At 42.5% G+C, this 16,984-nt stretch overlaps 1 protein-coding gene across 2 annotated transcripts; it reads left to right on the top strand.

The window, feature by feature from the left end:
- Window positions 1–1,687: 1,687 nt before the first annotated feature.
- Window positions 1,688–16,619, top strand: LOX (lysyl oxidase; the record flags this gene model as incomplete). Of its 2 annotated transcripts, XM_080972947.1 has the most annotated exons (7): window positions 1,690–2,600; window positions 4,115–4,223; window positions 6,186–6,323; window positions 8,051–8,207; window positions 9,506–9,601; window positions 9,687–9,802; window positions 12,410–16,619. In XM_080972947.1, exons 1-7 carry the CDS (start codon window positions 1,955–1,957, stop codon window positions 12,414–12,416), a joined length of 1,269 nt encoding a protein of 422 aa, XP_080829073.1. In that variant the 5' UTR covers window positions 1,690–1,954. The 2 variants fall into 2 exon arrangements, with proteins under 2 accessions (XP_080829074.1, XP_080829073.1); XM_080972948.1 differs by lacking the exon at window positions 12,410–16,619 and having other exon boundaries at window positions 1,688–2,600; window positions 9,687–9,806.
- Window positions 16,620–16,984: the final 365 nt, after the last annotated feature.

Here is a 16,984-nt window from a genome sequence, read left to right as displayed (position 1 = left end):
AACCTAGCAGTTCAAAAGCACGTCAAAGTGCAAGTAGATAAATAGGTACCGCTCCAGCGGGAAGGTAAGCGGCGTGCCCGTGTGCTGCTCTGATTCACCAGAAGTGGCTTAGTCATGCTGGCCACATGACCCAGAAGCTGTATGCCGGCTCCCTCAGCCAATAAAGCGAGATGAGTGCCGCAACCCCAAGGTCGGCCACGACTGGAGCTAATGGTCAAGGGTCCCTTTACCTTTTACATGGTGGGTCAGGTTATCTCGATTCAGATCCAGAGGTAGTAACCCTTTTGTCTAAAGAAGGATGGAGAAATGAGAACCCAATTTCTCCTCTTCTCCACACCTTACGTTTTGCCCCGTTGATATTCTCAGGGTGATGAGCAGCCCTCCCCATGGGAGAACTCGATTCGAAGTGAGCCTCTTCTCCACCAGACGTGGAGTTCTCATCATGTGACTCGGAGAGAGGAAAACAAAACCTGGTATGCCTGAGTTTATTTGAGGAGGATTTGGGCTATAATGAAAAGGGCGTTACAGGCGTTACCCCGCCCCCTTTTCACCCTGCAGCCGCCACCAAGTTTCCCTTGCCAGAGCTCCAGTTGAAACGAAACATGTTTTCTGGGAAGTATTTTCACCGGAGCCATCTCCCACGTCTCTCCCTTAGCCTGCTTTTTCGTCTCTCTAGCTGGGCTGACGATCTAATAACATCTCTCTCTCTCCCTCTCTCTCTCTCTCTCTCTGCATACTTTGGCACTCCTTTGCCACCTGGCAGCCTGACTTGTCTGAGTGAAGCGAAAGGCCTGCATGCAGTTAACCCTGGATGGCGAGGTGCCTGCAGATTGTGGAGAGAGGGAGACCCCTGCTGAACCGAGCGCCTAGTAGATAAGCTGTCTGGTCCTGTCCGTCTAGGCCATCAGAGCCAGCGGTAGCGCAGGGCTGCCACCTGCCCTTTCCTGTATAATACAAGATTGCCCCATATTTCAGTGCAAAACGCTACGTCCTGTATTGTTTGTCCTGTACTTCAGGTCTTCTCCTTCTCCTCTATCTTTCTCCTTGTGCCAAGTTACGGATCCTCTCCAAATGAATGTGTTTGAATGGCAAATTCCTGTATTTAAACCCGGGGTAGCCAAGCACAGACAGATTCACAAATCCATGTGTGTGCGCGCGCATGTGTCTGTGACCAGTTCCAGAGGGACCATCCTGTTAGGCTGTAATCGTAGAATCATAGAATTTGGGAGGGACCACGAGGGTTATCTAGTCCAACCCCTGCAATGCAGGAATCTTTTGCCCAACTGGGGGCTCGAACGCATGACTGTGTTTGCCCAACTGAGCTCGACTGTAACGCGTTGAAGCCCTTTCAGCAACAGATGAAAGAAGAACAACGGTTCACCAACCGCCCCGTCTCGCCCGGTCCTGTCTTTTTGCCAAACAAAGGTGGCAACGCAGCCTTAGGCGTGCACGAGGCTGGAAGCCTGACGGAGAAGGCAGAGATGCGAAAAGAGGATTCTTGTTGTTGTTTTGTTTAACGGGCCGGGAACTGTCGGGCCGGCACGTTTCGCAGCGCATTACGCGAACAAATAGCGCAGGAGCCGCCTGCCAGAATGGGCTTGTGTAACTTTGCAAACGTGCCAGAAAAGTTTAAAAAGCCCTCATCTCCTCCCACCCACCTACCCTCCGCCCCTCCCTCCCTCCCTCCGCTGCCGCTTCATTCCAGACACCAGCAAAAGCAAGAGGGAGAGGCGGCTCGCTCAGTCCCGCGCCGAGCGCATTCCTTTTAGCAATCTTGGAGAGGAGGAGAGGGGACGCTTGTTGCAAAGAGGAAATCTGCCACCTGTGTACGAAGAGAGCGCCCAGGCGCCTGCAAAAGCTGCTTCTTCGCCGTCGGGCTGTTGTTTGGCTCGGACGGTCCTTCCAGGACCCAGGGGTGCCAAGGGGTACCCCACTCGCCGCCGCCGCCGCCGCTATGCGCCTCTCCACCCGGCCGCCGCTGCTGCTCCGTGTAGCCCAGCTGCAGGCGTGCGTCTATTGGAGCTGCCTGCTGTGCGCGCCGTCGGGCGCGCTGCCTCAGCCAAGGAACCCGCCGCCGCCGGCCGTGTGGAGGCAAAGGATTCAGTGGGAGAACCAGGGGCAGCTATACAGTCTGCTCAGCGTGGGCTCCCAGTACCAGCCGCCTCGGCGGCGCGCAAGCCAGCAGCCCGCGCACGGCGGCCACGTGTTGCTCCTCCGGGGCAATGGCACCGCTCCGCGCAGGGCGCAAGCGGTCGCCGCCGACGGCACCACCCGGAGACCCGAGGCGCAGCACTGGTTCCAAGCCGGCTACCAGCAGCCCGCCGGCGACAGGGGGCGCGGGGCAGACGGCGCTGCCAGCAGCAGCTCTCGGCGAACGCCCCTCGCCAGCGCCCCCTCCAGGCCGGGCAACAGCAGCGGCGCGCCTCCTCTGAGCAACTTCCCTCGGGCGCGCGGCTTAGACCGCATGGTGGGCGATGACCCCTACAACCCGTACAAGTACTCCGACGACAACCCGTACTATAACTATTACGACACGTACGAGCGGCCCCGGCCCGACAGCCGACAGCGGCCCGGTTATGGCACCGGTTACTTCCAGTACGGTAAGAGCGCGCAGTTTGCCACGCGACGGGCGCTGCCTCTCCGAGAGAAAGTGTGGCGAGGAATTGCGCCCCTGCAGGGACTTAAACGTGGAGTTGGTCGCTTGCTCTGCCAACAGCAGTCGCCCTCCAAAAAAAGCCCCAACCACCCTTTTTAAAACGTGGTGGGTTTTTTTGGGGGGGGGAGGGGGTCGTTGTTTTTATTTCGAGTATATATTTTGTGGTTTTATCTTTTGATTTTGTTCTGCCGTCCGCCCTGAGACATCCGGGTATAGGGCGGTATATAAATTCAGTTAATAATAATAATAACCCAACCCCGACGCAGCCACGTGGCAAATCCTGCCCTCCCCGCCAGACGGCACGTTTAACACGGAGCGCTTGGCAAGGCGGCCGGCTCCACTGCCGTTATTCGCCATCTGGTTCCAGCCCTCCCCCTTTGCCCCTCACCGTGTCTGCGTTGTTGTCAGCCTGGAATTTACTGCACGAGAATATCCCTTATTCACTGGAAACTTTTTTTTCAACAAGGGTTGTTTCTCTGTACTTTAAAAAGTAATGTTAAACAAACAACAACAACCCACAAATCAGCTTATACAATTCAGTGCAGAGCGCTGGAGTGGGAAGGTTTTTCAGGACAAACGTTCTGTTATCTTAGCGGTGGTTCATTTCCTTTATGCTGGAGGGAGTGGGGTTCTGTCCTACTGCTGCACTGACATTTTAACTCCAGCCCACAAGCCCCCTTGCCAGCCATCAAAAAAGCTCTCTGTGCATGCTCAGAGGCACTGTTATTATTAAATCTGCTCCTGTGCGCAAACTGCTGGGGCTGAACCATGGATCAATTAAGACCCCTACTACACGCTTTGAAGAAAGAAGCCTTATGGTTATAGCACCCCTGCTGCCAAATTTCCCCACTCCCAGAACAAAGGAAACTTGCACCAATGCTCTGTCTCTCTGCTTTAAAGTAAGGCTGGAAGATGCCCTTCATCTTCAGGCTCTTTGAACGGGGTTAATTCAAACCACAACCTGCCTAATGGATGGCCAGCATCATTTGTTTCGGCATAGCTGCAGGTCCATATAACAAAGAGCAAAGCTCCACAGTGTCGGACACATTTCTGGTATTTTGATCTGGCAGATTTAAGTGTACTCCTCAGCTGGTATCCTTATGAGGAAGAATGCCTTGAAGATTTATGAGAAAAATTGCTTTGGAGAGTGCTGTGTTTCACAGTATCTGCCAATCTGCAAGGCACGTTGTCTTTTCATATCCCCCCCCCCCTTTTGATCTTGAGAAAAATGACTCTTGGTTCTTGTTAACCACCCATGGGTGTGAGAGATGTGGATTGTATGTAGTGTTTAGGAAGATTTAGTTTGTGACTCCTCTAAGATAGGCAAAATGAAGTTTGCAAACATGTTCTGGGCTTGATCAGTTGTTTCTCTCTCTCTCTCTCTCTCTCTCTCTCTCTCTCTCTCTCTGTGTGTGTGTGTGTGTGTGTGTGTGTGTGTTGTGGCATGATGCACTGCAGGTCTCCCAGACTTGGTACCAGATCCGTACTACATCCAAGCATCCACTTATGTGCAGAGGACTTCCATGTACAATCTGAGGTGCGCTGCTGAAGAGAACTGCCTAGCAAGGTAAACAGGAGTCACTTCTGCCCCTTGGTTTATGTTGGCACTGGATTCCTAACTGAATCTGATGGGAAGATCTGGAGTCTTAGAATGAGGGTTTGTAAAAGAGGCACCCACCAGATTAGATTCAGAATGTCACATTGAAATTGGTGGGATAAGTTGGTTGTTGTTACCTTAAAAAGTACCGTTGCTTTCAATAGGACCAAAGCACGACCAACTTTGTGTGGAACCACAACATGGCTTTTACATCACAGTTCAGGACACGCTGACAAAAATGTCACAATGTCACACTGGCAGCTTAACGAGAGGGAAGAGGAGTTAATTTCAAAAGTAGCAGAGAGTTCTGCCTCCATTCCAGTTGATGAAACATACTGTTTCTATTACCCTCTGCTGAGAGCTGGATGACCAAACTACAAGGCTTCCATGCCCTTATTGTTTGGGAATTACTGCCTTAAGAAGTGCCTGTTTTTCATTAAGTCAGTGCTTCGCTAATTTTTGAAAACAAGTCCCCCTTGAACACATGGTTTACAAATTGTGAAATAAGTTGGGGTTTTTTTTTAAAAAAAAGGCAAAATCTTGCTATTTGATGATTGCAATTTGCAATCAGCTCTTAATAAACCATTTACTTTCTGATTATTATTATTATTATTATTATTCCATGGTTTTTCAACCAATGCATATCTACTAGGGAGAAAATTCCATTGAACTCAGTTAGACTTCTTTGTAAATATGCATAAGATGAGGCTGTGAGGATACTAATATAAAAATATGTATTTTAGATCTGATGGAATATTGTTATGCAAAACAGCCTCCAAAAATTAGTTCATAGCAATGCCAGCCAAGATTTGCCAATATGCTTTTTACACTTGCAGTAGTGCCAGCAAATTGATTAAGAATATATTGTACTTGAGGATGATAGAAAAATAGCTAGCTAATGTTACACAACTCCATCATATTCTTAGTTGACATTTTAAAGGGGAAATATAGAAACTCTGCTGAAATTGGCAGGAGAGGAAGGAAGTGGAGATCACATGGACATGATCAGCAGGAAGAGGAATCAACACCTACTCTGACTCAGCAGACACAAAAAAATCTGGTAAAAGATTTGGACTTGGTGGCCCAGTACACAAAGCAAATTTTGGTCTATTGCAACAACAGAAAATCCACTTTTCATAGGACACCAACAAGGGAAGTTAAAAAGAAGTTCAGTAAATAAAAAGTAGGCATGGGATATGTTTTATCTGACGTTCAGCCATGGCCTACTACTTCTTAGTTTTTAAAAAATATTTTCCTAAATATATTATTGAACTAATGCATACTTCCTCTGATTTGAAGAGAGGAATTGGGTATGCTCCTCAACTTGGCACGTGCTGGGCATAATCAAAAAGGAGTCAAACATAAACATTAATAGCAAATGGAATAGTAGTAGTAGTAGTAACAATAGTAAATTGTTATTTTTTTTTCACCTATGAGGTCTCAAGACAGGTTTCCACAATTTAATAATACAGTATTAAAATCAGTTAAAACAATAACAGTCAGTAGAATAGGGTGGCTCCTAAAATACATATTTCAGGTGTCAAAGGTCAGGGTAAAGAGGCACATCTTCAGCATATAATGGAAACTGCACAATGAAGATTTCTTCCTCTCTGGGGAAGGAATTACACAGCTTAGGAGTTGCCATAGAAAACTCCCTCCCAGTCTACCCCTCTCCCAGTAGGGGTGGGGGAACTACCAAGAGGGTGGGCCCCCTCTGCCAATCTTAACACCTGAGAGGGTCTGTAGAGAAGGGAAAACACTGATATATACCACATTGGACATTGTTAAGCAGCTTCAGCTCTCGTTATGTTGCATTTTCTAAAAATCCCCAAGAGATCGTTTCAACTACAAATGTTGCACCATAAGGCAAAGTGTGTTTAACGAGCAATTTCAAGCCTATTTCATGCGCATATATGTTTTACATATTTGCAGCTCAGCTTACAGGTCGGATGTCAGAGACTATGATAACAGAATGCTTCTGAGATTCCCCCAGAGAGTGAAAAACCAAGGCACTTCGGATTTCTTGCCAAGCAGACCACGATACTCTTGGGAGTGGCACAGTTGTCATCAGTGAGTGAAGGGCTCAGTATGGTACTTTCCAATTATGTTCACTTGCTGTTTGTTTGTTGTGATGTGGCTTCCAGCACTCCACTCCACTCCCTTCCCCTGCTCTTGCTGCCATGCAGAAAATAGCAGGACTCGAACCCTTACCCACTGAACTCAAGTTTACAACCCTGCTTTAGGAATACAGTGGAACCTCGGTTTTCAAACGCAATCCGTTTCAGAAGACTGTTCGACTTCCGAAACGTTCAAAAACCAAAGCATTCAATTCCAGCAGTATTTACTTACAGAAAACTCAAAACGGAAGCCATTCGACTTCCAAAAAGCAGTCAAAAACCAAAGCAGTTACTTCCGGGTTTTCGGCATTTGTAAACTGAAACGTTCGACTTCCGAGACGTTCAAAAACCGAGGTTCCACTGTAGAAAATAAATAGGAGCTATTCCAATGTGATGGAAAACGTAACTTGTTCATCTTCCATGTATACATTTTGGACATTCAGAACATACTTACTCAGTAATCAGTGGAAATGTTAGGTGGGTGAAATTGGTCGACTCAAGGTGATGTTGGTATCCGAGCTCTTTAACTCAATGAGCATTTCCTGCATATGGGAAGGATTCAAAGATGTGCTAATATAGGTATGGTTTCTGTGATCTGAAGACTGCCATACAACAGAAGGTAGCCTTTGGTTTTCAGCTGCTTAGGCCACACATAGGGCAAATATTACCTTCGTTGATTTTAGACCTGCCTTTGCCAATCTGGTGCCCCCAGATGTTTGGTACCACAACTCACATCAGCTTGGGAGGGCCTGCAAAGGCAGCTTTAGACCCAAAGAGGGACATTTGTGTTGAAACATGTTGCTTGATTCCATCTTCTGTTGGAATCAACAATAAGAAAATACAGTGGAGAGAAGACGTTGAGGTGGCTGTCTAAAGTTAACCTATTTCCCCTCCAAATAAATAAAAAATTGTCCAGTAGCACCTTAGAGACCAGCTAAGTATGTTCTGGGCATGCACACAAGAAGGTATCTGAAGAAGTGCGCACACACAGAAAAGCTTATATCCAGAACATACTTAGTTGGTCTCTAAGGTGCTACTGCACAATTTTTAAATTTATTTCGACTGCGTCAGATCAATACAGCTACCTACCTGAATCTATTTCCCCTCCAGCTACTCTACTGTGAGAAATACAATGTAGCAACAGAATAGGCCTTTCACAATATGACCAATGAATAATCAGAAGCATAATAAGGCAATGTGTGTAAAACTAGAACATATTTAACACAGTGGAGTTTAAATATCAAAATATTTTGCGTAAATACTTGGGGGCCGCTGATAGAAAAAGAATCAGAATCCATAGTATCCTTGGAATTTACAGTATACAAAGTAAGCTTTTTTAATTCAGATGAACGATATAGACACTCATATGCTTCTTAATTCTTGCAGCAGGAAATTTTGGAACAACAATTTTGCTTAGTCTTTAAACAAACTAAATGCTATGCAACAATTTACTCTCAAGAGCTGTATTTGTAATATAATTGTTGAATAATGAAACTATATGAAGAACAGTATCATAGGGCAACAAAATATTAGCCCATTAGTTTGGAATAATAAACAGCGATTGTAAGGCTCTATGCCAACGTTGTTTTGCTGGGCCACTATTATTATTATTATTATTATTATTATTATTATGATTGTTGGGTTAACACTTAATAAAAAAGTTTGCCTGTGGTTTAACAGACACTACCACAGTATGGATGAATTCAGCCATTATGACTTGCTTGAAGCAAGCTCCCAAAGGAGGGTAGCTGAAGGACACAAAGCAAGCTTTTGTCTTGAAGATACATCCTGCGATTACGGATACTATAGAAGGTATGCGTGTACAGCACATACGCAGGTAAGGTAGTCACTGATCATTTTTCATCTCTTGGTGTCAGAATATAGATGGATTTCAAACATCAGTCTTGACTGACCCTGAAACAACAGCACCATATAGGCTTCAGGGAATCTGTTTCCCCTCCCTCATGGCAGGCTGCCAGTAATGGAAAGACACGAAGCTCTTACTAAGGTCTTTTATTCAGTATTCACGGAGAGATGTAGAAATGCCATCTCTTGGATAATGACGTTGAAACTGGTATCACAATCTGAACTTCAAACCAGTTTCAGACAATGCATTGAGATATCTTCCAGCTCTGATCCCTATATTGGTTGCAAGGGGTACAACTAAGTTTAGAGGCAACTGGCAACTACCTTCTTGTGAGCCCCTACAGATTTAGGTCCTGGAATGCTTTCCTAACTTTTCTGCAAACTGGCTAGCTGAGTCTCTAAAGTATTATAGCATCTGATTGCTACTATGAATTCTTTTAGAATTCTTGTGGCTTCATCCGCTGTTTTGAGACCTGTGCTTGTTGCAAAGTATTTTCCTCAGCAAATGAAGACTGCATCCTATTTTTTAAAAAATGCGCATAGCTGCCAGCTCTCAGTATACCCATGAGCTTTCTTTCCGCAGCAAGTACGCAACCCTTGCCAAGTGACACACAGTCTGTGGCAAAACATTGTACTTTTCGTAGGGGCAGCCAGGCACCACTCAGAATGATTTCAGGGTAGGGAAAGGAACTGAACAGCACACATTACGTAGACCCAAAGAGCTGCGAGTTCATGGCTTAAGGGGAGCTGTCATTTCAGGACAAAAATATGTTTCCTAAAGTCAAGCCTCCCTTTTAACCTAGCAAAATAACAATGAGACATGAAAAGAGCCTAAGTCCTGTTTTACCAAGTTACCCTAATGGGAAGCTCACAAAGAGGTCCTGTCCTTGTGACTTGCAACAACTGGGAGGAGAATATAGTGGGGGGAAGAATATAGTGATTGTGTCTAGCAGCCATTGATATCCTTGTCTTTCATGAAAATGGCTCCTTTGCTTTTGAATGGGAAAATACTGGATCTTTTGTTTGTTTTGGAAGGCAAAATTATTTTGCTAGAATTTAGACCTTTTCTATAAGGGTCATTCTATTCATATAGCAGGAGAGCAATCATTTTGATAGAAGTAATGGTGGCAGTATGGTGTTATGAATCACTGAGAAATGCTAACTATCCAGGCAAGCTTTTTGGCATTTGTCAACATTGTACTTTTTATATATATATAAAAAAGAAAGTTAAGACTTTCACTTCACTTTCCTGCTACACTTTGATTTTAGGGATTGAGCCCGGGGTGTTACGACACATACAATGCTGACATAGACTGCCAATGGATTGATATCACAGATGTTAAACCTGGAAATTACATCTTAAAGGTATGGAAATTACATTTTAAAGTTAATAATAATAATAATTATCACCATATGAACTTGCAAAGTACAGCATGCATTTCTTTTGCAGGTTAGTGTAAACCCGAGCTACTTGGTACCAGAATCCGACTACTCCAACAATGTAGTGCGTTGCGATATCCGTTATACAGGTCACCATGCATATGCGTCTGGCTGCACAATTTCACCGTAAGTAATTTCCTGTTTACACATTTTTACACCAAAAGTTTACACATTTTTATGTTCTTTCCAAAAATGTGTTGCACAGAATGTATTTTATAGAATGAGACTTTTTGGTCTTATCTCAACCACATAATGCCAAACCACATAATCCCTCCTTTCCTCCTCTTATCTGGTAGAAGGGTGAGCTCAAGAAGCATTCATTTGTGCTTTTAAACTAACAAAGTTCCTTTTCATATCACAGGGGGTCAATGGCTAGTTCAAACTAGGCTTTGTTCAAACAAGCTAGGATCAAACCATGGCTTATGACCATCACTTGTTTAAATCAATTGGAATTCCTAAGTTCAAATGTAACGGGGAACTATGGTTAAGTTAAAAGTGAGAGCAGATGCTTCCAATGTTTTGGAGGGGGGAATTGTACGATTCTGAGTTATGTGCATATTATGCTAACATATAAAAAGGTAAAGGGACCCCTGACCATTAGGTCCAGTCGTGGCCGACTCTGGGGTTGCGGTGCTCATCTTGCTTTATTGGCCGAGGGAGCCGACGTACAGCTTCCGGGTCATGTGGCCAGCATGACTAAGCCGCTTCAGGCGAACCAGAGCAGCACATGGAAACGCCGTTTACCTTCCTGCCGGAGCGGTACCTATTTATCTACTTGCACTTTGACGTGCTTTTGAACTGCTAGGTGGGCAGGAGCTGGGACCAAACAACGGGAGCTCATCCTGTCGTGGGGATTCGAACCGCCAACCTTCTGATCGGCAAGCCCTAGGCTCTGTGGTTTAACTCACAGCGCCACCCGCATCCCTATATATAGTTATATATATAGTCCCTATATATAGTCCCTAACATATAGTTTAGTGCTATTGACTAAAAAGGCTCATTCTATAAAATGCAGGCTTCCCTTCCTGTCATTGTAACAATGGCTGTATTCATATATCACAATAAATCATAGTTACTGTGAGCACAATCCCTGGCTCAGTGTTACAAATAGATCAAGGACCATGGTTTGTGTTCCTCCAATCAAACCATGGATAATTTGAGGTTTGATCCTGGTTTCTTTGTAACATGATCCCTGCTTCCTGTGTAATCCTAGGTCAGGGATTGGAGTTTGTTGCTCCCACTCATACAGACGCAGGGGAGCAAAGCAGTAACAATCTTAGTGTCAACAGTAAACCATTAACCATGGTTTACCATAATGTATGAACATGGCCTGTTTATGTCATTTTTCTTAGACTCAGTTGTTTTGTTTTCAGATTTGAACCTCTTCATAGTGAAATGATGTGCTTTATCCTTTGGCTTTTCATAAAATCTGTAAGATTGAATGGCCTAGAATGAACTTAAGAGTAACGCAAGTGTTGAATTGCTTGCCAGTGCAAGACACTCAAGTCAGATTCTTTCTGAAATACTTCTTTAGAAATCTTGTTTTGAGGATTTAAAGGGATTTGTACATTCCTACAGCAGTAGGACTTAGCAAGCGTCAGCTGTTATTTCTGGCTCACACAACTTTCCGGATACTGCTTATGCATTCCACATACAGAGCATCCTTACAAAAACCCAGAGAACATTGCTAAGGAAGTTCAAACGAATCCAAGCTGACTTTAGTTTTACCAAGCCCCTTGGGGATTGCCCATATACAGTTGGTCTGGTCCATCGTCCAGGCCCACACTTGCATAAATAGATGAATTATGTTTGACACTGATAGCACTGCCAATGGTCTTTTGGACAGGACTTCCCCTAGCAGTTATGGGAGTCACTGTATCTCGTCTCACTGTTTTTCCATGTAAATGTGTGCCTGGGGAGATAGGATTGTTAACATGGTTGCATGGAGGTATCTGTTGTGGGTGGGGATCTGTGCTTCAGAGGAAGTTGCAACTCTGGTGTTCAGTAATTAGCATGAGCTCATCTATATATAACAATGCAACGTTTGTCTTTAATACCCCTGTTCCAATATCCATGTTTATTCTTCAGCTTGCATTAAGGAACGAGCTATTAAACACATTCTAGAGAACACCAGCACCAGTACTAGCCCTAAGAATAGGCAATTATATTTATTCATCCAAACAAACCCACTGAACTTATTTTTGTCACCACTAGCCCAAAGTTGCAGTTGGTTTACAGAATCAACAAGTTAAGAGGCCTCGCCACAGGCTTTTATGAATTCTTGCAAGTGTGAGTTTCTAAGAGCCCAAGAGCTAGAACAGCAGGATTCTTAAGAGGTCAACAGTGACATTAGCAGAGCAGCAAGAGGAATTTGTCACAGCTTCTCACTATGCTAAGAAATAATTTAAAACAACGTTCGGGGAACAGCCCCTTTTCTTTAAGAACCTGGCACAATTCCATTTGGAAGTAATGAAATGTTGTCTAAGTGCACGAGTGTTTAAACTCTTAACAAGACTTGTTAATGTTAGAGACCTGTGCAAGGGTACAGTCAATAGTGATTTGTCTTTTACTGCATCTCATTTAGGTCAATCAATAGGAGCAGTTTAAGCAGAGGAAAAGTGTTGTGCTAATGTTGCTTAAATTTTAAATCCAGCGACGATATCTGAAGGTCTATTTAGTACTTTTGTCTTGATGTATATTATACTTAACGACTGCTTCTTTTCTCTTTAATAGGTATTAAGATGAAAGAAAATTTATGCAACGGTGCCCAAGGTTTTGAGGTGAAATTATTTTATAAACTTGAGACAGGATGTAAAAACTTTTGAAAGCGAAAACGAAAAAAGGACCAGAGTATATACAAAAAGAATTTTAATGACTCTGAAGCATTAAGACCTCCTTCAGAATGAATGTTGTCACTCAATTCATGTGTTCAACTTTTGAGGACAGTGAAAGATTGGTGCTTTATATACAGTATTTCAAATTCTACAGGAAGTTTTAACCCATTCACAGAAATGCCTTTTCTCTGACTACTGGAAAATCAGTACGCTATTTGTGAATGAGCTTAAGGAACAATTTAAAGGATATTCAAAGAGTTACTTTAGGTTCATATATGCCCAATGGAATCTTACACATTTTACTTTTTTTTAACAACAGACTCCAACCCCTCCATATCAAAACTATGCTTTTTACATTTTCATTTTCTTTGGAGGTTTATTGCTATGTGGCAAGTGGTCAGGGCAGTGGTGTCCAAAGGGTCATGGAACTAATTATTTGGTCTGCAGCCATATAATAAATACTGAGAGTAAGGAGGAGGAGGAAAAATCAGTGGTCATGGGGCAAAATCTGGACCAAACTCTGGGGAAATGAAACTTCCAACAGAGCTAAACACCCAGCATGATAATTTTCTATCCTTGGGACAAAATGTATTGTTCACTTTTTAAGAACTGTTCATGCTCCATGTATAGCAATGGCTATTCATTACACCTTTTCAGATGAAAGTATTTGCATTTTAGACGTATTACTGGGCAAGTTTCTTCTTAAACCAGATGCCTATTGATATTTTGACAAGCCATTTTTTCAGAAGAAATATGAGATAGTGAATTACCCATTTCCAATGTTTGCTGCAGATTGCTTTGCACATTTTCTTCTTTTTTTCCGTACAGCTCTAAAGATTTTAAATTATGATTATTTAGAAACTATTCTCCCTTAATAGAATTTGGGTAACCTGGATTAAAGCTGATCTATACACTCGGCAGAAAAAAATAAGTCTATTTACAAAGGTGGAATTTCTCAATATATTCCATTATTTAGTGCAAACTTTAATTGGTTAAAAAAAAAAAGGTTAGGAGTAATATAGCTTGGTAGCATCACAAAACAAGGCTTAAAAGACTGATTCACAAGGAGCTAATGGATGTTCTCCATGAATACTGTGTTTTAAACCTTGTAGGCAGTCAGAAAGAATGAAGGTTTTTTTATATAAAAAAACCATACTAGCAGGATATTCAGTAGGCTGCATACTAAATAATGCAGTACTGTATTATATGATAATACCTGCCATATGCAGGATTCCACAGGCAAACGTGTAAATAATTCAAGTGAAGAAAATCATAATTCCAAATTGAAAATTGGTTGTTAGAGGTAGAAGAATCATTCCTCCTTTGGCTAAAGTGAAATAGATGGGTTTCTTCACCCCCCAAAACTGTGAAATAATTTCTAGCAGATGGGAGTCTTCCTTCCCATGACTAGCTTGCTGAAAGGCCCTATATTCAGTTGTTGGCCATGCTTTTTAGCTGTTAGAACTAAAACTTGCTGCATTTTGAGTGCATTCCATACATTAAATATGAAAGAAGTGATATACATTAAGCTTGGGGAATACAGTGGTGCCTCGCAAGACGAAATTAATTCGTTCCGCGAATTTTGTCATCTTGCGATTTTTTTCGTCTTGCGAAGCATGGTGTCGGGAAAGTTTTGGAAAAGCTTCAAAAATACCAAAGTCTTTAAAAACCTCAAAAAAGGCTACCACACCGCGTTCTATGAGTTGCTCCTCGAAGTCGTCGCAACTGTATTAACGGTGTTAAGAAAAAGGAAACAAACTTGCAAGACGTTTCCGTCTTGCGAAGCAAGCCCATAGGGAAAATCGTCTTGTGAAGCAGCTCAAAAAACAAAAAACCCTTTCATCTAGCGAGTTTTTTGTCTTGCGAGGCATTCGTCTTGCGAGGTACCACTGTATAAGGACATTTTCAATAACCATTTCTTGGAGATGTTTAATGGCTTGGAATATGCGTTTCAGATTGTCTTGAAGACGCTCAAGCTCCTCCACTTTTAGTACTACAATTTATTTTGCAAATTTAAACAAAAATTTGTCATCCACACCACTGTCTGTCCAGGCTGACAAGACCTGCTTCTGCCTATTTTGCTTGCCAGTGCGTTCCCCTTAGCTTGGATAGTTCTGGTGGATGTTGAAATCACCAGTCCTACCATGTGTAATATGTCCAATATCACACATGAACATAAGCAACACCCTTTCATACGTCAACAACAATTGCTATCCACATGATTAAAAAATTCCTTCCAGTAGCACCTTACAAGACCAACTAAGTTTGTTATTGGTATGAGCTTTCGTGTGCATGCACACTTCTTCAGATACACTGAAACAGAAGTCACCAGACCCTTATATGGGGAGGGGTATTACTCAGAAGGGTGGTGGGAATGACACCATTACTGGCCCCAACAACATCAAACATACCATCTCAGGACTATTTAATTGCTCAACTTCTAACATTGTGTATGCCATGAAATGCCAGCAGTGCCCTTCAGTTCTCTATATTGGACAAACAAGCCAAACCCTACGCCAAAGGATAAATGGACATAAATCAGACATCAGGAATCACAAGACAGAGAAACCAGTAGGAGAACACTTCAATCTCCCAGGACATTCTATACAAGATCTCAAAGCAGCTGCCTTATTACAAAAGAATTTCAGAAACAGACTGGAAAGAGAAGTTGCTGAATTGCAACTTATTACCAAACTTAAAACCATGGAGAGACCGGGTCTGAATAGAGACATTGGATTCTTATCTCATTATACATGATGAAGCTATTTTTAATCATCTCACCCCTTGCTTTTTCCTGTAAGACCAATTGCAGTCATTAACAGTCGTCAACACCTATCACCCATTCCCACCACCCTTCTGAGTAATACCCCTCCCCACCCTCTCTCTCTATATAAGGGTCTGGTGACTTCTGTTTCAGTGTATCTGAAGAAGTGTGCAATCACACGGAAGCTCATACCAATAACAAACTTAGTTGGTCTCTAAGGTGCTACTGGAAGGAATTTTTAAATTTTTTCCCCAACTACGACAGACCAACACGGCTACCTACCTTTAACTATCCACATGATATGTGTGTAAGCAGCTTTGCTTGCTTATATGTAGAAATTTTTCTTTCTTTTTAAAAGTGTTTTAGTAGCAGCAGGAAAAACTGTGGGCTGGTATTGCGGAGCCAGTGACTACTGAGAAGAGCAGGGGGTCAGGAAAGCTGATGGCATGACGATGGCATCTCAAAGAATAGGGCCGAGCAACTTCGTAGGACCACTATCTCACATTTAGCAGCGTTTCCAGTTACAAAATTGTGTTTTCATTTATTGGAGGGAAGCAGGTTATCTGCTGTTACATATGATGTGAACTGGAATATCTGACACTTTTGGATTCAGACCTCAGCCAAGATTCACTTTGCCAAGATCAGTTCTAACAAAGAAAGGTACTAATTCATGAAGATTCATGGCAGCTTGGAAGATTTTCTTGTGGTTTTTGGAACACACGAGGAATTAATGGGCTACATCTTTTTGCGAGAAACTAATCCTTTCCCCTTCCAGCTGCATGACACAGAGATAGATTTTCTTCACTTTTTTTTGGCAGGCCCTTATTTGGACTATAGCAGAAAATGTTTCTAATTCAAATATTTCACATTTAGATCAAAGGGATTTTTAATGGTAAACTGATTTTTCCCCAGTCACCATTTTAGTACCTTCCCATAGGTTTAGTTGGAGATAACTGAAGTACTATATTCTTATAAGTGGTCTATCCTGTGCCTTACACCAAAAACATCATTTTCACATTCCAGATACTACAAAGGTGCTTACATATTTTAACTTGAATTGAAATAAACAGTTTTCTGTCAGGAAATTTATAAGCAACCAAATGTTACAAATTTAGTGAAGAGCCACTCTAACTTCTTGCAAGGAATTCTAATATTTACTTCATTTTTTTTCAAGGAGCCTTGCTTTTAAAATCTTTGCATCTTTCTCTGAGAAGTTATTTATAATTATTCATACACTAGCTTTGTATCCTTCATTGCACTTCCATATTCTTGTTTAATTCTTGTATCGTGGTTGCAGATTTATGTGAAAATGACCTGAATAAATTTGTTTTTCAAATGCTCAGAACGTCTCTCCAGCTTTCACCAAAATCTTTCTGACAGGTTAAGAGGAATCTTACATGATTGTATCATTCTTCTGTATGGGGGAAGCATTTCATTCTCTAAAAAATACAAACATGATACTTCAGATATAAACCTTAGATAATTTTGTAATTACCTTGTTAGGGAAAGGAGGGTCAACCTAAGAGAGCTAAAGGAGTTTATAGAAGTCATCACACATGGATGCGGAAAATTATATAAGCAGAAAGTTTGCTAATCCTAATAGCTAACAGACCATATCGAGCTTGGAGAACAGACTATAACAGGGCTGCCTCTACTTTCCAGAGGGAAAGCTTGTAAAAATGCTACTAATTATGCATTATGACAAGATTA

This window comes from Podarcis pityusensis (genome assembly GCF_964106645.2).
Source record: "Podarcis pityusensis genome assembly, chromosome: 11".
NCBI lineage: Eukaryota > Metazoa > Chordata > Lepidosauria > Squamata > Lacertidae > Podarcis > Podarcis pityusensis.
Note: the sequence above shows the minus strand (reverse complement) of the source record. Positions and strands in the feature narration are given on the sequence as shown.